We start from the raw sequence: 19,370 nt of genomic DNA, 5'->3' as shown, positions 1-19,370 counted from the left end.
CCCAGCTTTATTCATTACCTCATTCTGAATCTTTACCTGTCATTGCAAGGGCAGGGTCACCTCCCCCTCTAGAACACCTGGGCAAAGGGGATTTTAGTTCATTAAAGCTGTTGTCCTGAGGTGAAATCGTGCAGCAGCCAAAATTTAAGAACTCAAATTCTGTTCCTTGTGCTGTTTTCAGTGTAGAGCGGGCGAGGCTCAGCTTAAGCACTGAACTTTTCAGGTAGTTCTGAGTTCCTCTCTAGTCCATCTCTCACCTCAGCAATTCTCCAGAAGACCCCGTTGCATCATGTGGGATTGCATGAAGAGCTCTGCCCCATTCTTTGCTCTGTAAAGCTGTGAGTCAGAGCAGCTCCTCTCCCAAGGAACCATTCCAAACCTGTCAGTAGGAGTGTTTTCAACAGCTTCTCCAACTTCCCACTGAACTGTGCAGGTTGGGTGTAATTAAGGGAGCTGGAAGAGGAGCTGAGAGGGCCTTTAGGACGTTTTCCTTTCAATTTATTGATTCTTAGCACAAAAGTTTCACAGATGGGGAGAAAATTGAAAAAATACACAATGTTCTTGAAAGATTTGCTGCTGATGGGCTGGGCTTTGGTTCAGCTGCTTCTGTGGGGCTGTTTTGTGTTGAGTGGGTACTTATGTAGCTCTCGGCACCAATAGCGAGGAGGACAGAGATGAATCCTGGAGAAAATGAATGATTGAGGGAAATGGAGAGACATGTAATGTCAGGTGTTATTCAAGGGAAGGAGAAAAGCTCCTCCAGAACAGTTCCAGTAGAACAAAGCTTTAGGTTTCACAGATGTGTGATTAGAGAGGAAAAACAACTCTAACAAAAATAATTAAGTTCAAGTGACACTCTTGAGTTTTGGAGTCTGTGTGACTGCGGTTTTGCTTCTCTTCTTCCTCATGCACAAGGAACTGTGAGAGCTGCATCAGCAGTTACATTGCTTTGTGTTCTCTCCCCCTGTGCTCCCCAAGATGATGGTGCCATCAGAGTGTGGAAGAACTTTGCAGACCTGGAGAAGAACCCAGAGATGGTGACGGCCTGGCAGGGGCTGTCGGACATGCTGCCAACCACACGAGGTGGGTCCCCACGGAGTCCTCTTGGGGGGAAGGTAAAAACCAGCCTTTGTACAGCTTTGCACGTTGCACCTGTGATCTCCTTCAGTCCGAGCTCCAACTTTGGCACTTGTTCTTCGCCGTTTATTGTGGGTCAGGAGGTGGCAGAGGAACGTGCAGTCTAAATCTGGGATGTGCAGAAGGGCAGCACAGTGAGACATTGGCCTGCTTGGAATGGTATAAAAGTTGGGTAGAAAAGGGTATAAAAAGGAATACTGGCATCCAGCCACATGTAGGATGAAGGCAGAAAATCAGTAACCCTGAAGTCACTTTTAGGACATTACAGGAGGTTTTAGGGCATTACAGGAGGTTTTAGGGCATTACAGGAGGTGGACATTCCGTCCATCTGAGACCTTGTCATGTACTGATGCTCTAATGGCAATTCTCTGTCACTTGAATATTTTTAATCAAGGCTTCAGGTTTTCCTGTGTGTGCTGTAGTTCAATCAGCACTTTGTGGGATTGATGGAGGAACTGCTGGATGAGGCTCCCTGGCCTGTGCTATGCGAGAGGTCAGATGAGATGACCATCATCATTCATCCTGACCTTAAAAGCTGACAATTCTCATTTCTGAGCTGATGTGGTTCATCCCAGGAGCCTGACACAGCTCTTTTAGCTATTCATTGGATTTTCCTGGTGCTGCCTGGGTGAGCTCCTGTCTGTTATGTTTCCCTTAACTCCTCACAGTTTGTCTCAGGGAAGAGGAGCTGTGTTTGAGGTGAGTCCAGGCTCTGCCTCGCTGAGGGATGTGCTCAGAGCTGATTAGGAGCTGCTGAAAGTTCAGAGCCCGCTGTGCAAATCGCCGTGGTCCCAACCTGCCCTTTAGAGGTGTCAGCAAGAGCAGGAGGGACACAGTGGGGCTGCACTGGGAGGGAAAGGCCTGGCTGTGCTTGGGCAGAACAGGTCCAAGATCCATCACGAGATGCCCTTTGTAGTGTCACTCTGTATTTGTTTGCCAACACCAGCTTTCCTGCACGTTGGTTAACGTTTCCCATCCCTGGATTCAGGATCTTGCATCTTGGTGCTGGGAATTCCCCTGGACTGCCCTGACTGTCAGCTCTCATGGTGTTCAGGGAGGGTGGTGACAGCTGCCCACTGAGCTCCCTCAGCCCCATCCTATTTTTCTGCCTTCTTTTCCATGTGCACTTTGCATGATTGTCCCTCACCCTGCCCAGGGTTTACCCCCTGGAAGGATTGTCACTGTCGGTGTCTGATGCTGCAAAACAGGCTCAGAGCTGAGTGAGCTGGAGAGTTGGGTGGTTGCCTTTGCCAGAACAGGAGGGGTTTTGCCTGTTTCTTTCCCTTATGGATTGAAGCAGTCTGGGGCCTGTTTTCTTTGCCTTCCACCTTCGCAGCGGGTTTGGCAGAAGAGAAGGACAGATCCCTTTGTGGAGAGAGAAATAAATGTACCACTTCAGAAGAACTATGTGGAGCAAGTCCCCGTGGAAATGAGACTCTTCACAGTCATCTGGTGCCAAGACCACACTTGTGGTCCAGCACTGGCTCATAAAACTGAAGATGCATCTTTGAAGCTGCAGAGCTCAGGAGTTTTACAGGAATTTGTTTGCTCCCACTATTGATTTCCTTCCCTCCTCTCCCAGCATTTCCCCTGTGTCATAATGCCACACTCATCTCTGACTTGCTCTTGAGAACAACCAGAACATGACTTTCCTGGGCCATTTTCCCACTTCCAGAAGGCAAGAGGAATATGCCTCTGTTGAGCAGCGTAGGAGGAACATAGACCTGATGTGCTCTGGAGCTGTGCTTTCTCAGCAGGAGACTTTGGGAATTCTGGCAGTTTCTCTAGAAAAGAGTGTTTGCAGGCTGGGGAGCAGCACAGGGACCTGCGGCCTGGTTGTGAGCATGTTCTCATACAGCAACCTGAACAGATCTGCCACATCTGTGGGGGGTCTCTGTGACAAAGGGAACAAGCCACAGCTCCACAGTCAGAAAGGCCTTGTCCTTGAAAACAGCACAGTTCTGGAATTTGGAAAAATGCAGAAGTGGGGCCAACTGGTTCATAGTCATCAACCGTTCCTCGTGTGCTCCCTGCAGATCCCTGTGGTGTTTGCCCTCTCCAGCCAGCAAAGGGAACCAGGATATCACTTCTGAAGGACTTGACCTGCTCCCTTCCTGAGCACCTGGAGCTCCCTGTGCAGGAGAGGGTGGTGGGGCCCTGGCACAGGTTGCCCAAAGAAGCTGTGGCTGCCCCATCCCTGGAAGTGTCCAAGGCCAGGTTGGACAGGGCTTGGAGCAACCTGGGATAGTGGAAGGTGACCCTGCCAATGGCAGGAGTGGAACTGGATGGCCTTTAAGGTGTTCCTTCTAACCCAAACCATTCTGAGATTCTATTTCAGGACTCTGTGATTCTCCAGGGTGGCCCCACAGTGCCTCACCCCCCGTTTGCTGCTCTGCTCTCATTGCCTGGGGGTTTCATGGCTGAAACCAGTCTGTGTCTGGGGGTCAATTCCCATTTAGGAGCTCTTCAAACAGAGCACCCATGAGTTGTTGCACTCTCAGGGTGCTGGTTACCTGCCTGCCCTCCCAGGTGTGGGCAGAGGAGCCCTGACCTCCCCCAGCAGCAGCCCCGTGCTCTGTGCTCGGATCTGTCTGTCACTTCCCAACCTACTTGAGAACTGGGACCAGCTGAGGCAGGGGATGGTCTCCTTGTTCCAGCAGAAATGTCAGCTCTGTGCTGCTGTCAGGCAGCCCGAGCCCTCGCTCCACACGACAGGCTGGTGGCTTCCTGGGAATGCTGTGCTGGAACGAGTGCCCGTGCTCGGATGGAGGCATGTGCTGCTCTGGGTGCTGCTGCTTCTCTTTTGGGATCTTTAACTTGAATTGCTTTTTCTAATCCTTTTTTAAGATTATTTTCGCTCTGGCTGACCGACTCACCCTGAGCACCAACCCCTCATCCCTGTCTCCTCACAGGTCTGGCCCGAAGGGTTTCAATCTATCTTGACAGAAGTAAGCAGGGAGGTGAGTGCTGCTTTCCTGTTCCTGTGCTCAGGTGGGTGGGAGGAGCTCCTTGGCCACCCTTGGGGTGGTTGGTTGGGTTTTTGGTGTGATTTGAATGACTGCTGGGTCCCTGTGGTTCCTGGGAAGCTTTGCTTCCACCTCTCCCATCCCTTGACTTGTGTCTGTGTCCCTGACAGCCACGAGGAATGCAGGGAACTCCCTGGGCAGGCACAGCCACTGCTGGGAGAAGAGAGTCTTCATGTCAGACTCCCTGAGCTCCCTGCAGCCAGAGGAGATGTGGGTGGGATGTTCAAGTGTCTCTTTTCCAGGAAGGTATCAAAGCATCCTTGGACAAAAGGGTTCGAGTGACAGGTTCCAAAGGGGAACCACCATAAAGCTACTGTGGGTTTATTTATAACACACTTTAGCTGTAAAGATCATGGGAAGAGGAGATGCTGATGGATCTTTCCCAGGAGCCTCAGAGTATGGGACTTTTGGCAAGGATATGCCAAAAAGGAAAGAGGGGAAATTTAGGTTAGATCTGTGGAAGGAATTGTTGGCTGTGAGGGTGGGGAGGCCCTGGCACAGGTTGCCCAGAGAAGCTGTGGTTGCCCCGACACTGGAAGTGTCCAAGGCCAGGTTGGACAGGGTTTGGAGCAACCTGAGCTAGTGGAAGGCTGTGCAGGGTCTCTGAGACTCTGGATCCTGACCCCTCTTCTCCCACAGATGCCAAGGGCTTGGGGGGAACAGATGGTGATGTGTCAGGGTATCCTGGGGGCGTGCACGGCCGAGTGTCCCTGGCTGTTCATGATGACATCGTCACTTCAGGATGTTCATCAATTATTTATATTTGCTGACTGATAAGAGCTGGCTGTGTCTGCACTGATTAATCACCGAGGCTCTGGTGGCAGGGGGTGATTCAGAGCTCGTTAGCTCCACTTTAGCACATCTCTCTGGCAGGGCAGGAGTTAGTGGAGCTGCTGTGTTGCTGTGAGTGCCTGCCCTGCACTTCACTCCCAAATCCACCAGCAAAGGCTAAAATTAGCACGGCTTGGCTGCAGGGAATTCCCTGTGAGCCGGGCATGCAGCAGTTGGAGGGGATTCCGGCCGCTCCGGTTGGATCGATCCCACTGACGCCACCCGACCACAGTCCCGGCACACAGATCGATCCAAGCCTTCTCCAGCATCTTCAGTCCTCCTGGGGACAAATGCAGCACAAGGATTCCTCCCATCCCACTGAAGAACTCTTAAATATGTATGGAAACAGCTCTTTGCCTGACAGCAAAATACATCAGCAATAGTTAGATATTGCCCCATCCCTGAAAGTGTCCCAGGACAGGCTGGATGGGGCTTGGATCAACTTGGTCTAGTGGAAGGTGTCCCTGCCCATGACAGGGCGTGGAATGAGATGAGCTTTAAGGTCCCTTCCAATCTAAACCATTCCATGATTTTATGATAAAATATCCTGGGTTTGTCATTATAATACAGAAGATCTGTTCTCATCACTGAGGCTTCCATGAGGAATTTTTACCAGAAGGAAGACTGGGAATGGTCTCTTCATTCTGGCATCACTGAGGGCTGTCTCACAGGTCAGGGATAAATTAAAGAAACACCAGTGGCTTACTGGGCCAGGTCCTGTCAGGCCACTGGGCAGGTCATTCTGGGAATCCCTGGAGTTGGTGTGAGCACGGAGCAAAGTCTGAGCCAGGACATTCAGCACTGGGAAGGCAGCTGAGCTGGCAGGAGTCAGGGGGTGCTGGTGTCTTGCCCTTCAGGAGTAAGAAGTTTGGGAAAAGCACCGTGTTCCTGGTCAGATTATTTTATGGCAATAAGATCATTGGAGGAATTGCAGCTCCAGGAGTTTGTGTTCTTTTAATTGGATTCCCAGCATCCCAGCTCCTGCTGTCCCTCGCTGTGCAGTCCTTGGCAGGAGGAGAGTGACACTTTTTGAGAGGATGTTGTAGAAATTAATGATGAGTGAGGTCATCCAACCCTCCCACTGCTTCCTGGAAATTAAAGCAGGGATGTGCTTTACTGCTCAACCAGGAGGGCCCGTGATTAAAAAATGATCAGTCAGAATCCAAGATGCTTTTATATTGTGTTCCATGTGGATACTCCCGATCCCACTGAAATGCCAAGGACAGGCTGGCCACGTTCCAGTGACGTTACACATGAACGCAGACACTGGGAATGCAGCTGCTTTCACCAGCGTTAGTTATGGAAATTTATACAGGGAACTGCCCCATCCAGACCAGTTGCTCAGAGGGAATCCTGAGGGAACAGCCATGGGAAGTCACACTTTCAGGAAGGGCTGTTGGTGTGTGTAAACTGACGTCATACGGAGCTGCAAGTGCTGGTGTTAAAAGACTCAAAACCAAACAAAACCCAAACCTAAAACCAACAGCTCACCACAGACCTTTAAAAATGGCTTTTCCTGAGCTGTGGAATTTTTGTTGCTCATTATCTAAGAACATAATACTCCTTAGGGGAAAACAGTGATCCTCACTCCTGATGCATTGCAGCAGTGCAGGGCTGGGACGCCACTTCGGGCAGTTCTTGCGTTCTGGGAGCACCAGGGTTCCACCCCTGGCCTGTGTCAGGCCGTGTCACAGCCTTGTCCCCGTTACTCCGATTCTGTGAGGAGGTGGGAGTGTGGAATTAGGGCCGGAGGTGAGGCAGAGCCCGGCTGTGGGGTTGCACAGGTGCACAGAGCATCACCTTCCTGCCAGGAGGAGGCTGAGGGAGCAGCTCAAGTGCCAAAGCCGTGAGCCAGAACGCGGCGGGTGAGCTGCAGGCTCGGTTGTAACATCCTGGAGAAGGACCTCTGTTAATTAAAAAGGAAATGATCGTTAGTATTAAGTCCCACGTTTGCTTCTCGTCCCAAAATACTATGAATTTAGCATGGAAACATGAGCCAATCCTGGATCATTTCTACCAGGAGAACGTTTGCTCGTACATGGAAATAGTTCAGCTATTTCTGTCTCGTTCCACGCTGTCAGTGTGTGCTTTGGATGGAACATTTCCTTCCCCCTTACCCACTTCCAAATGACTTAAATGTATGTACAAAGGCTTTTCTTCTCTTCAGACAGCTTGGAGTTCAGCATTCCCAGTCACATCCTGGGCTCCCCTTCTTGGTCAGGGCATGGCTGGGGTGCATTGGGAGCGTCCCCCTGCACGGAACAGCCCCTGGAGCCGCAGCCAGACGGGACTTGGTGCTGATCAGACAAAAACACCTTGGCTTCAAACGGGGAACCTAACTGGGAAATTGGGAGTTTAAAGCTGCCTCGGAGCACTTTGCCTGCTGAACTCCATCAGGGATGGTAATGGCCAGATCCATCTCAGCTGCCAGGTTTATCTTGTCACATGGGCCATAAACGAGATGACAAACGCAAACACTTCAGTGGTGTTTATCATCTCAATCACTGCCTGCTTGTTTGCCTCAGCTCTCCAGCCCTCCGAGCTGCCAGGCAATCTGAAGGAACAACCCATTTGACTAAAGATAAAGATCCAAGCTCCCAGCTCAGCCGAGAGTCCCGAATTTCCTGCGGTGAGGTGACGGACTGTCAATAAATGTCAGCAGTCTCTTCTGTGGATGCAGCAAGATCAGGAATTGGCTGGCTGTGATGCTCAGGAAGGGGAGATGGGAAAATGTTTTATCTGGATCTGTGCAAAACAGGGTCATTCCATCATCTTTGAGGAAAACTCAGTGTTTATAGGATGTTTCTGTCATTTCCTTTGTGCCCTGTAAAGGTGGTTGTTCTGGTACAAGGTACTTGTGGCCCTTTGGTGACAAAGAGCATGTTGGGGTAGGCTTAAATTTCTTGCTGGGGCTGATTCCTGGCAGTAGACACAGAAAAATTCACATTTGTACCTTCTGGACAAGCAAGCCGTGGAGTGGAGACACAGGAATGGTGCTGAAGGCGAGTGGCTCAGGGCAGGAGCTGCAGTCCTGATGCATTGCAGAGGGTTCTGGCTCTGGGCTGTGTGTGGTTATGAAACACTGCTCAGCACCAGAGGCTCGGTTTGGCACAGACGAGAGGGTGGACAACTGCTCTGAGAGGCAGGAATGCTGCTCTGCAGGGCAGGGATGCTGCTGTGGGAGCCAGGGCTGCTGCTGCCTCTGCCCTGCCCCAGGGGCTGCAAACAGGCACCAAACCTGGAGTTCTTCTCTGCTTCCCTCCTGTGGTGCTCCTGGGATTTATTGTTTCTGTTTTTAACAGATGAATGAGAGTCTCCCTGGAAATCCCATAGATTTGGGATTGCTCAGCCTTTGCAGCATTGAAAGCAAACAATAATGGGTGTGTGGGTCTGCTTTGAACAGGACATTCCTGAGCTGTGGAGGCAGGACACAGGTACAAAGTGCCTTCCAGTAAAATGTACAAGAATTGTTCCTTGGAGGTTTTTCCATACCAGAATCAGGGGCTTCATTGCCAGTGTTTCCCAGGAAGGAGGTGACCTACACTCACCCTGCTCTGGTAATTCTGTCCCAGCAAGGTTCATGAGCACACACAGTCTGTCTGTAAGCAGGTGTCAGGTGCTTTGAGGATAGAAAATCCCTTGTCATGCTCTTACAAAATGGATGGGATGTTGTTCTGAACTTCACCTGGAGATTGGTCTGTGCCCTCAGAGATGAGGAGCAAAAGCTCTTGTAAAGGATTTTAGGTGTTGTCATTGCAGAGTGTTCCCGTCCTTACCAGTCTGTGCAGCAAACTGGTTTGTGCTCCCACCAGCTGTTAAATTCAATATATTGCAGCTGACTGACTTTGCTGTTCCTTATTGAGAAACATTTCCCACATCTTTGTGTTGGAATGAGGAATTGTGGTGATCCAGGGGCTCTCAGATCTTGCTCTGTGAGGTGTCACCAGTTGAATCTGCTTCAATCATTGTTTAATCAGGAATTCTCATGAGGTGCTGGATAATTTATTGGCCCCTTGGAAGTCCCCAGCAGTGTCCTGGAAGCTGTGCTCTCCTCCTGCCAGGACTGGCTGCACTCGGCCTCTCTGAGCACTCAGACAAGGGGACAAAGGCATTTTGGGCTCCGATCCAGGAGCAGCTGATTGGATCCCCTTTGGGGGCTGTGTGGATGTGTGTGTGTGATTTTACATTTCCTCTGACAATGACAGTGTCTGACACACGAGGTCAGGAGAGCTGATGCTCTGAATGAGTGCAGCTCTGCCCATGCTGATGCTGATTTGCACCCCTGCCTGTGTTCTGTCCTAGGGGCAGGGATGGTGGTCGACTGGGAACAAGAAACTGGGCTCCTGATGACGTCGGGAGATGTGAGGATAATCCGGATCTGGGACACGGATCGGGAAATGAAAGTACAGGTAACACTTGGGTGTTTGTCCCAGGCACCTTTTGCCTCCTGGAGCACATCCCTTGGGTGAGTTATCCCAAAGCAGCTGAGACTCATCTGTGAGGAGCTGCCAGGTCCTGGAGCTGCTGCTCTGCTTCCCTGCCCCGGGGTCATGGTCCAAGATCAGTAAAACCACACACTTGTCCTCAGGGAGTGTCAGGGCTTTCTTGGAAGTTGCTGCTGTTATTCTGAATAGGCAGCAGTGTTTGGGGAGGGTGAGGATCTGGAAGCCAGAGGCAGGCACCAGGATGCAGATTGGGCTTCCTAATTAGCATGTAATTGAAACAGTGTAAATCTTTAAGGGCCCTGCTACAGGTTGCCCAGAGCAGCTGTGGCTACCCCATCCCTGGAAGTGTCCAAGACTAGGTTGGACGGGGCTTGGAGCAACCTGGGATGGGCAATGGAATGGGATGAGGTTTAAGGTACCTTTAAACCCAAACCATTCCACAATTCTGTGATTTGTGAGGAAATTCAGGGGTGAGTTGGGTTGGTGGTGGAGCATTTGGACGTTCTGCTGCCATCTCTGCTCCTCTGGGACACACACGGAGCTGGTGATGGAGCAGCACTGCTCCAGTGCCTCCCAGCCAAAGGGATGTGTCCAGGAAAGCTGAGTCCATGTGGAGAGCACTTCCATACCTGCTCAGTCCACACCTGAGCCAGGACCTGGGGTGTTCCCACCTCAAACGAGGCACCACGAGGGCAGTTTCAGTCGCACAGAACTTTCTGTGCCATAGAACAGATAAAAGGCACTGCAAGAGTTCATGTCAGTTGTAACCACATGGAAGTTTGTCAGAAATTCCAAGGAGGAGCAGCTGGTCGGTGAGAACGGAGGCACCATGCTGGAATAAAAAGGAAGTCGAGTTTTCAAAGCTTCTCGAAATTAATTACCCTTGGATGAACATTAATTGCAACACTTTGACCCCGCGATGCAGGATAATTAAGCCTCTGTTAATCTTAATTACTTTCGCATATTATTTTTTTCTATGTAAATTAGGGAGCAGCAAAATTCAGGAGGCGAAAATCTTTTAAATTATGATGATTAATGATTGCACCGAAAGTGTCTAAAAACATGTTGTTTCTTTTTTTAATTGGAAAGATTGGGTTGTGTTGAAATTCAAGTGATTGGAACTTCCTGACTCAGTAACTGGGAAAGTGAGAATCAGCACAAAGAGCAGGAATAATCCAGGAGGATAAAGGTGCCTTCCCTCTTTGAAGTACAAAACCCCACACCTCTGGAAACACTTGGGCTGGAGCTGCAGGAACAAGTGCTTCATTTGCACTTCTGCTGAGTGTTGCTGCTTCAAAGGAGGAGCTGGGGGTGGGCTGGGGCTGGAGCAGCCCCAGGGCTGGTGCATCTCCCAGCTCAGCCCAGGCTGGAAGAGCAGCTCCAAAGGTGAATCTGCACAGAGGCAAAAATAGGATTGAAGTGTGAAATGAGCTCCTGCAGCTCCGATGGGTCCTGAACAGGTTGCCCAGAGAAGCTGTGGTTGCCTCATCCCTGGAAGTGTCCAAGGCCAGGCTGGATGGGACTTGGAGCAACCTGGGCTAGTGGAAGGTGTCCCTGCCCAGAGCAGGGGGTTGGAATGAGATGAGCTTTAAGGTCCCTTCCCACCTTCCACCCACTTGCTCTCTTTTACTTGCTACAGGCAAAAGGATTGCTCGGAATAATCCCTGTGCCTGTTGGGAGGAAACACATTTTCAGTTAGAACTAGTAAAAACAGCTGAGCAGCACTGCAAAAGCAGGCTGGCAATCGTGGAATCGTGGAATGGTTTGGGTTGGAAGGGACTTCTAAAGGTCACCTCATCCAACCCCTGCCATGGGCAGGGACACCTTCCACTAGCCCTGGTTTCTCCAAGTCCCGTCCAACCTGGCCCTGGACACTTGCAGGGTTGGGGCAGGACCTTGGTGTAGGACTGTGAGGGCAGTGAGTGCAGGGCAGGCCGTGGTCTCAGCGTGGCTGTGGTGTGCTCTCTCCCCAGGACATCCCCACTGGAGCTGACAGCTGTGTCACCAGCCTCTCCTGCGACTCCCACCGCTCGCTCATCGTGGCGGGGCTGGGGGACGGCTCCATCCGCGTGTTCGACAGGAGGATGGCCCTCAGTGAATGGTAATTCCCTCTCCTTCCCAGGCTCCCTGGGATCCTCGTGCTTCCTCCTCCTCTTTGCCCTCCAAACGTGTCTCTCCTTGTTCCCCAGCCGGGTCATGACCTACCGGGAGCACACGGCCTGGGTGGTGAAGGCCTACCTGCAGAAACACCCCGAGGGCAACATCATGAGCGTCAGGTACACGAGATTCTACTCTTTGAGCTGTTTTCCCTTGCACACAGTTTGTTTTCCCCTTTAAATTCTGCCTCTGGTATCCCAAGAGCTGAGAGGGTAAAGCTCTTTAGTTTGATGTTTGTGTCAGTAATTAACTCCTGCTCCAAACTCAGTGGGGAGAAGGCAAAAAGGGATGTGGAGCTTTCCTTGGAAGGCTGTTGGTGTGGCTTGGGAGTAAACAAGATGCTGGAATCACCGTCACGAGGCGTGTGAGGGAGGAAGGGAGCGAGGCAGGAGCCGAAGCTGGATATAGAATATGTTGTGGTGGTGGGTCTTTATTGCCAGTGTCTCCATGGGGTCATTTGGGAGAGAACACGAGGAGGAAGGTTGATGTTGCATCTGTCAGGCATATTGCTGGGCAGGATTACTGTGCTGCCTGGCAATTTTCTAACATAAATCCATTTCTGCCGCCTGGTAAATACTGCAGCGAGAGCAGCATATACTGATTTGGCCATTAAAGAACAGCAGAATATAATTTATTGTCACAAAGCCACTGTTTGCACACAAAGAGCCTCTTTTTCTTGATTACAAAATGGAAACAAAGCGTAGTTTTCTGGGATTCAGAACATTCCTGAGGTGGGGGATGGGCCAGCAAAAATGTATGAAGATTTTCAGAAAGGGGATTATGTGATGCAGCTGCCAGATTTGTCGAGCTCCCATATTAGAGTTTTTAATCTTCCTTTCCCTAAGCTCCTCCAGCAGCTCCAGGGGTCAGCTCCGTGTGCCCCAGGGCTGAGGGCTGGGTGTCCCCTCTCCTCAGGGCCCTTCTCAGCCCGGGCTGCTCTCGGGGCTGGAGGGGTGTGAAGAGATGTTGTGCTTCAAAAAACAGGTCTGATCTCCTCCCAGAGCAGCTCAGGTTGTGCACATGAGCCACCTCACTCCCAGTTCCTCCCAGTTCACTCTCTTCTTCCTCCCCATTCCCTCTGCTTCAGCTGACAGCAAGATCCAAGAAAAACAAATGTTGAGATCCTGGTGTAACTATTCCCTGAGAAACACAAAGGTGTTATTGCTGGTGGAGCAGTTCTCTGAGTCTCAGCAGAACTTTTTCCCTGGCCCAGGAAGGGATTTGGGACACAGGAGTGTAACTCCAGCTGGATCCTGCAGCTCCCCATCATCCAGCACTGCTTCCCCAGTGATGTTGTGTTCAGTTGTTGCTTCTTGTTGCCTGTTATTGTCCAACTGGGATGTGTTTCCTTTGTCATCCCTCCCACAGAGCTTCAGTTCCATGCTGAAGCTCTTCCAGAGTCTCCCTATACATTCAGAACCATTTTAAAGTCCTGTAAAGGTCCAAAGCTTTTCATGAAGTCACTTTGTATTTGATCTCTCAAACACTATTTCCATCTAGTCTTTAGGATGTAAATCAAGTTTAATTTCTCTTAAACTTAATTATGTGACAGCTGGAGTTGCAGCTTCTTACAATGCTCTAAGTAATGCTGTGGAACAGCCTTTTGGTCAGCATTAGTTATTCCAGAGGTAGGGAAACTGAAGGCAATATTCTGATTAATGCTTCCATTGTTCTCAGCTCCACTGGGTGATTCACATTTGTGTGGCCATCAGCGATTTGGGAAAAATAACTCTTTAAAGTTGTGGAGCCAGAGGCCTCACAGATGCTGCTGGGAGAACAGGATCAGATCATTTGGGATTTAAATGCCATGGGAGACTTTTCTGTTTGTCTTTCTGTGCCCCAGCTGACCAGTGCCTTGACCCCATCCCTGGAAGTGCCCAAGGCCAGGTTGGTCAGGGTTTGGAGCAACTTGGGATAGTGGAAGGTGTCCCTGACCGTGGCAGGGGGTGGGAATGAGATGGGCTTTAAATTCCCTCCCAGCCCACCCCATTGCACGATCCCATGATTACAAGGAGCTCAGAACAGATGCACTGAAGCAAAGTCTCTAGTCCTTGGCTCCAGGGCTGTCAGAGGGATGTGCCCTCTTGGCATCTCACAGGCAGGATTCTCAGGGTGGATTTCAGAGATCCTTAACAAACAGGAGTCATTTGTGTTTGAAAGGCGCTTCCTCTACAAGCACAATACCTTGTCACTGCTGCTGCTGCTGCTCCCCCCCCTCTTCCCTGACAAAGCCATCCCTGGGATGACACCTGGCCTGAGCATTCACAGGATCTGTTAGACCTGGTCACCTTTGGCAGCAAGGACTGGTGTGGCCGTGTCCAGACACTTGGAGTAATGGATGGCACCAGCACATCCCATCTGCTCAGAGCTCTCTAATGCAATTTCCTGCTGTGCCAAGCAGCAGGAATTGGGGGCTGACGTGGAGCTGGGTCTATTGGGTGTGACAGGCACGCTGGGTGATGAGCTGTGAGCGATGGAGGCAGTGAGGGATCACTCCTGAGGGCAGAGCAGGGCTGTTTGCTCAGCACTGAACGTGCTGTGGACGGGCCCACATGAGTGACACTGGTGGGAACTCGGCCACGCTGACGGGGAAGGCAAGGGCACGGTTCTGCTCTGTCCTCATTTCCCACTGAGGCAGTCAGCTCACAGACAGCCCTGCAGCTCCATGTCCTGGGCTTTGGGATCTGCCTGGGGCACAGCCTGACCTTGAGGAACTCCTGTGTTGGCAGCGTCAACGGGGACGTGCGGTTCTTCGACCCCCGCATGCCCGAGTCCATGAAGGTCCTGCAGATCGTCAAGGGGCTCACGGCCCTCGACATCCACCCCCAGGCCAACCTCTTCGCCTGGTAAGTCCTGGGACCCTGGAGAGGACGACTTGCCCCCACAGACATCATTCCTGGGGCCTTGTGTGTTCCAGAACTCTCTGCACACTGGTGTGGCACACAGCTCTGCCAGGCAGCAGTGTTGTCCCTAGCCAGCATTCCCAGTGACTCCGTGTTCTCTCCATTCCCTTCCAGTGGCTCCATGAATCAGTTCACTGCTATCTACAACGGGAACGGGGAGCTGATCAACAACATCAAATACTACGACGGGTTTATGGGACAGAGAGTCGGAGCCATCAGCTGCCTGGCCTTCCACCCTCACTGGGTCTGTGTCCCCTGCCTGGCTGTGGGGTTGGCATGTCTTAGTGTCCCTGTGGGAGGGCTCACACTTCCAAATTTTGTGTGCTTCTCTATTCCCTGCCTGGGCTCTGCAGAGGAGTCTCACCCTGGGTCTCTGGGGCTGCTCTCCCACTGTTTTACGTAAAGCTGATGCTGTGCAGGAAAAAACTGCACGTCAGGAAAATGGGAGAACTGCAGGAATTGAAGGCATAAGCTGATAAAGGCTGGAATGAATCAGAACAAAAGGAAATTTGGAATATGTCACAGCAGTTAGAGAATCTGGTTGCTGCTCAAGTAGGAGGCAGGTCCCATCTGCGTGGTGGACTTTACTCACCCAGGGATGAGAAGAAACAAAGGAGATGGAAAACCTGAGAGAACAATGTGAATGGATGGGAAAACAGGAAGGAGTTAAAACAGTTATTTTAGAAACCTGCAGATCAGCACACAAATATTTAATATGTAATAGAAAAGCGGTGAGAAGGATCAAGGGCCTGGAGGAGGGGAGGGAGGAGCTGTGTGACCCTGTGAGGGTTTGGTGTGAGCAGGATGAGGAAGGTGGTTTTCCTGCCTGAGGGATGTGTGTTTGACATCCTGAAGGTAGAGGGCTAAAGGAAGGCTCATCTCAGTTCTGAAAAGCCTCTTTGCAGGAAGCCAAGAGCGATTTTGCTGCCCTGCAGTTGGGGATGGAGGAAGAAGTGGGGAAAATCACCTAAAATGGGTTTGCCAAATAAGCAAAGCAAAGCCCTGTCCAGCCCAGGGCTCCCAGCCGGGCCTGTCCCGTCCCTCACTGCAGGAAATGCTCCCTTTCAGCTCGGGCATCAGCTCCTAGCGAGCAGATTTGCAGCCATTTAGAGAAATTATGTTGGCATTTGGCAGCTAATAGTCCCCATAATTTTTCCCTGTGGCTGAAATGGGCCTGTAACTGGCTGGGAGTGTGGGTGCTGCAGGAATGCGTCAGAGCAGACGCACTCAGAGCTGGAGCAGCCGCGTGTCCCTGCTGGAATGTCACCCTTACCTGCCCCTGTCACTGCTCCACATCTGGACCTTTGGGGAGGCAGTCACAGGAGGGGAGGCTGAGGGAGCTGGGGGGGCTCAACCTGGAGCAAAGGAGGCTCAGGGGGGACCTTCTGGCTCTGCAACCCCCTGACAGGAGGGGGAAGCCAGGGAGGGTCGGGCTCTGCTCCCAGGGAACAAGGGACAGGAGGAGAGGGAACGGCCTCAAGGGGATGTTCAGGTTGGACATCAGGAAGAATTTCTTGCTGGAAAGGGTGGTCAGGCCTTGGAAGGGGCTGCCCAGGAATGTTTGGAGTCCCCCAGCCCTGGAGGTGTCCCAGGAAGGCCTGGCCGTGGCACTCAGTGCTCTGGGCTGGGGGCCAAGGTGGGCATTGGGCACAGGGTGGGCTCCATGGGCTGGGAGGGCTTTTCCAACCTGACTGCTGCCGTGACTGTGAGTGTGCTCTGCCCACAGCCCCACCTGGCCGTCGGGAGCAATGACTACTACATCTCGGTGTACTCGGTGGAGAAGCGGATCAGATAACGGCGAGCGAGAGGGTTGGGGCAGGGCCTCCTGTACATAGTGAAATCATCGACTTGAATGTTTCGTGTTGGCTGCTGCTGCACCCCATAACTTGAACATTTGTTTCTCTGACTTAGCTACTGATGGGTTTGACAAGGGGAAGAGACAATCTCCTTTTTTTTGTTTTTGTTTTGTTTCGTTTTCCAGCTATATCCTCTAAAAGCTACAGAAAAGGAACATTTATTTTTGTTTCCAGTGGTTGGCTTCTCTGTCAGAAACACAGCTCCTGAGCTTGGAAGGACTTGGATGAGGCAACACCCTTGAGAAGGGTCTTGTTTTAGTCTTTGTTCCTTGTTTTACTGGAGTGTAGGTTGCTTCAAGGACTAAGTCAGGACTCACCTACAGCTCCATGGGACCCTCCCGCTGCTGCCAACCCTGTGCCAAACACAATTCCTGGGACAGGGCAGCGAGACCCGAGCTGTCTGTCTGCATGGGATGTACCTGCTCCTGCACTGCTGAGCGGGGCAAGGGAGGCAGGGAAGTGTCTCCTCTGCATGAACCTCCTCCTCCCTCCCTGCAGCGTCCTCTCCACTGGAAGCAAGGACAGAAAGTGACCTGGTGGCCCAGGGAGGCAGGAATCCTGGGGGAAGGTGCTCAAGGAGATGAGAAGAGCAGGGCAGGATGCCCCACACTGTAAGGCTGCACATGAGGAAGAAGAGGGAAGGAAGAGAATGAAGATCTCCAATGTCCCACCAAGCCTGGAGCAAGTCACTTGTGTCACCACATTCCAACCAAGCCCACAGTGCTGGTGGGGAGTCTGGGACACCTTGGCACTGTCCCTCCTGCTGCCACTGTCCTTCTGCCCACAGGGAACTGCACAGACACGTCTGGTCCCCTGGGAGCTCTGCCCGGGCAGCGAGGGGACCCCGGGACCAGTCCATGAGCAGGTGGTCACTGAGGTGGTGGTGAGGGTCTGGACACTTGCAGCTGCACACACTGTGTGGCCACGGCTGTGGCTTGTCTGTCCCTGGAACTGGGCATGGAACCACCTGGGCTGAGCACGAGAGAATCACTAAGGAGGGGGAAGACAGCAGGTCACCTGCTTTGAGCAAAGCACCTTTGTCACAGCTATCCAGGGAGAGCCTGCTCCGTCTTCCGCACCTTCCGTGTCTCAATAATGAAAGTTTTTGTCCCTTGGGATCCGTGCAGGGTCTGGAAATGGGTGTGGGAAGGGGGAGGCAAAGCCAAAGGACAGGATTCCTTCCAGAGGTGGGATGTACCCGGCTGAGAGCAGAACTTGCTCTGTGCAAAACTGACTGTGGCAACCTGCGAGGTCCAGAAATTCCCAGTTTTTCTTCCAGCCAGTCTCATGGGATCTGCAGACTCCCAGCAAACAGCCAGCCATGGTGAAGGAAACACTGGTGAGGGAAGGGGTGAGAAACCTTCTGTCCCTATGCTGACGGTGACTTCACCTCTGCCACACCCCCTGTGGTGTGTCTGACCTGTCACTGCTGCTGCTGCCCCACGTCTCGTGTTCCTGTGTGTGCTGAGGCACCGGGGCCCGGGCCAGGGAAGTGGCCTGGTGGCCATCCCAAGGTGCCACACACATGTCAGGACTCGGGCTTGGGAGAGGGTCCTCAAACCACGGCCGGGCACCGGGGCCTCACCGAGCGCCGTCCCCCGTGTCAGGGAGGCCAAGGGCCACGTCACAGAATGATGAATCAAAGGCTTTAAACTTAAAAACTACCTAAAAACCCACTTTTAAGTTACCCAAAGTTAATTATGGTCTAACAGAGCTGTGCCTCTTCCTGACCCGCTCCGGCACTGCTCCGGCGGGGTCCCCTCCATGGGAGAGCCAGAGTTTGGGATCACACGTAACCCATTAACATTCACAGCTTAAAAAAAAAATAGATTTTTAACTTGTATCAGTGTATTTGTTAAAGGACCAGGAAATACCTGGCAAAAGGGGAAGGTGTGTGGTGGGAGCCACTGCTCCTGCTGGGCTCTGGTGCAGCCCCACATCCAGGACGTGGGATCTGAAGGAACTCGGGCTGTTGAGCTTTCTCCTGAGCGTGTGTGGGCTGTGCTTCCACAGGTCTGATGCAGAGATTCAATCATGGAGTTTAACCAAGGATCTGGAGAGTGTCCTACCTTAAAAGTTCACTTATCTCTATTTATTTTACAAAAATAAGATTTAAAAAAAAATATATAAAAAACCCCACACGATTGTAATGTGAGAGTAAAACAATTACAGACAAATAAATGGTTAATAAAAAATAAATGCAGAAACACTTCCTGGTGTGAGGACCCTTTCCTGGGGCAGGAGGGGGGCCAGGGGCAGCTGTGGCCCAGGAAGGAGCTGACTTGGATTTGGGGTGCTGGTCTCCAGGTGGTTTCCCCATGGAAGAGGCCAGTTACAGGGGCAGGTGTTGGGAGACAGGCACTTGTCCCTGCCCAGGAGCAGCAGGAACAGGGTGATCCCACCGTGCAGCTCTGCAGAGCCCAAATCCAGCTCTGGAGAGAAATGAGCTGGATTGGATGGATTGGATATGAGGGAAAATTCCTTCCCTGAAAACCCTGGCACAGCTGCCCAGGGCCGGGGTGGAGTGACCATTCCTGGAGGGATTTAAGTGCAGTGTGGATGTGGCACTTGGGACATGGGTTAGTGGTGGCCTTGGCGGTGCTGGGGGATCGGTTGGACGTGATGGTCTCAGAGGGCTTTTCCAACCTGAACAATTCCATGATTCTGTGAAAGAATTCAGTGTTGCCCCTGTAGCCCCCAGCCCCTCCAGCACCCCATTCCCTGTCCCTGCTATTCTGTATGTTCCACATCTCCTATAGATCCCTCATCACCTATATCCCCCCATTCCCTATATCCCCATCCCCCATAGTCCCCTCATCCCTATACCTTCCATCTCCTATAGCCCCAGTTCCCTTTATTTCCATGCCCTGTATCATTCATTCCCTATAACTTCATCCCCTACAGCCTCCCCATTCCCCATGCCCCCTTCCCCTATATCCCCATTCCCCATATCCCATTTCCAGTATACCCGTTCCCTGTATCCCATATCCCATATCCCATTCCCGGTATCCCCGT

The 19,370-nt window shown here is 51.8% G+C and overlaps 1 protein-coding gene across 4 annotated transcripts in view; it reads left to right on the top strand.

Moving 5' to 3' along the window:
- RPTOR (regulatory associated protein of MTOR complex 1) overlaps positions 1-18,401 on the top strand; it is a 105,553-nt gene extending 87,152 nt beyond the window's left edge. For 2 of the 4 annotated variants that reach the window (XM_032706833.1, XM_032706835.1), the window contains 8 exons: positions 979-1,083; positions 4,050-4,097; positions 9,297-9,403; positions 11,413-11,540; positions 11,629-11,715; positions 14,326-14,442; positions 14,614-14,743; positions 16,226-18,401. In XM_032706833.1, coding sequence (XP_032562724.1) covers positions 979-1,083; positions 4,050-4,097; positions 9,297-9,403; positions 11,413-11,540; positions 11,629-11,715; positions 14,326-14,442; positions 14,614-14,743; positions 16,226-16,294 — 791 coding nt within the window. In that variant the 3' untranslated portion in view covers positions 16,295-18,401. The remainder of the gene's footprint in view (positions 1-978; positions 1,084-4,049; positions 4,098-9,296; positions 9,404-11,412; positions 11,541-11,628; positions 11,716-14,325; positions 14,443-14,613; positions 14,744-16,225) is intronic. The other 2 variants (XM_032706836.1, XM_032706834.1) reach the window with 1 other exon arrangement.
- Positions 18,402-19,370: the final 969 nt, after the last annotated feature.

Source organism: Chiroxiphia lanceolata, chromosome 19, assembly GCF_009829145.1.
Source record: "Chiroxiphia lanceolata isolate bChiLan1 chromosome 19, bChiLan1.pri, whole genome shotgun sequence".
Lineage (NCBI taxonomy): Eukaryota > Metazoa > Chordata > Aves > Passeriformes > Pipridae > Chiroxiphia > Chiroxiphia lanceolata.
The sequence above is the reverse complement of the archived record's forward strand: the minus strand, read 5'-3'. Positions and strand labels throughout refer to the sequence as shown.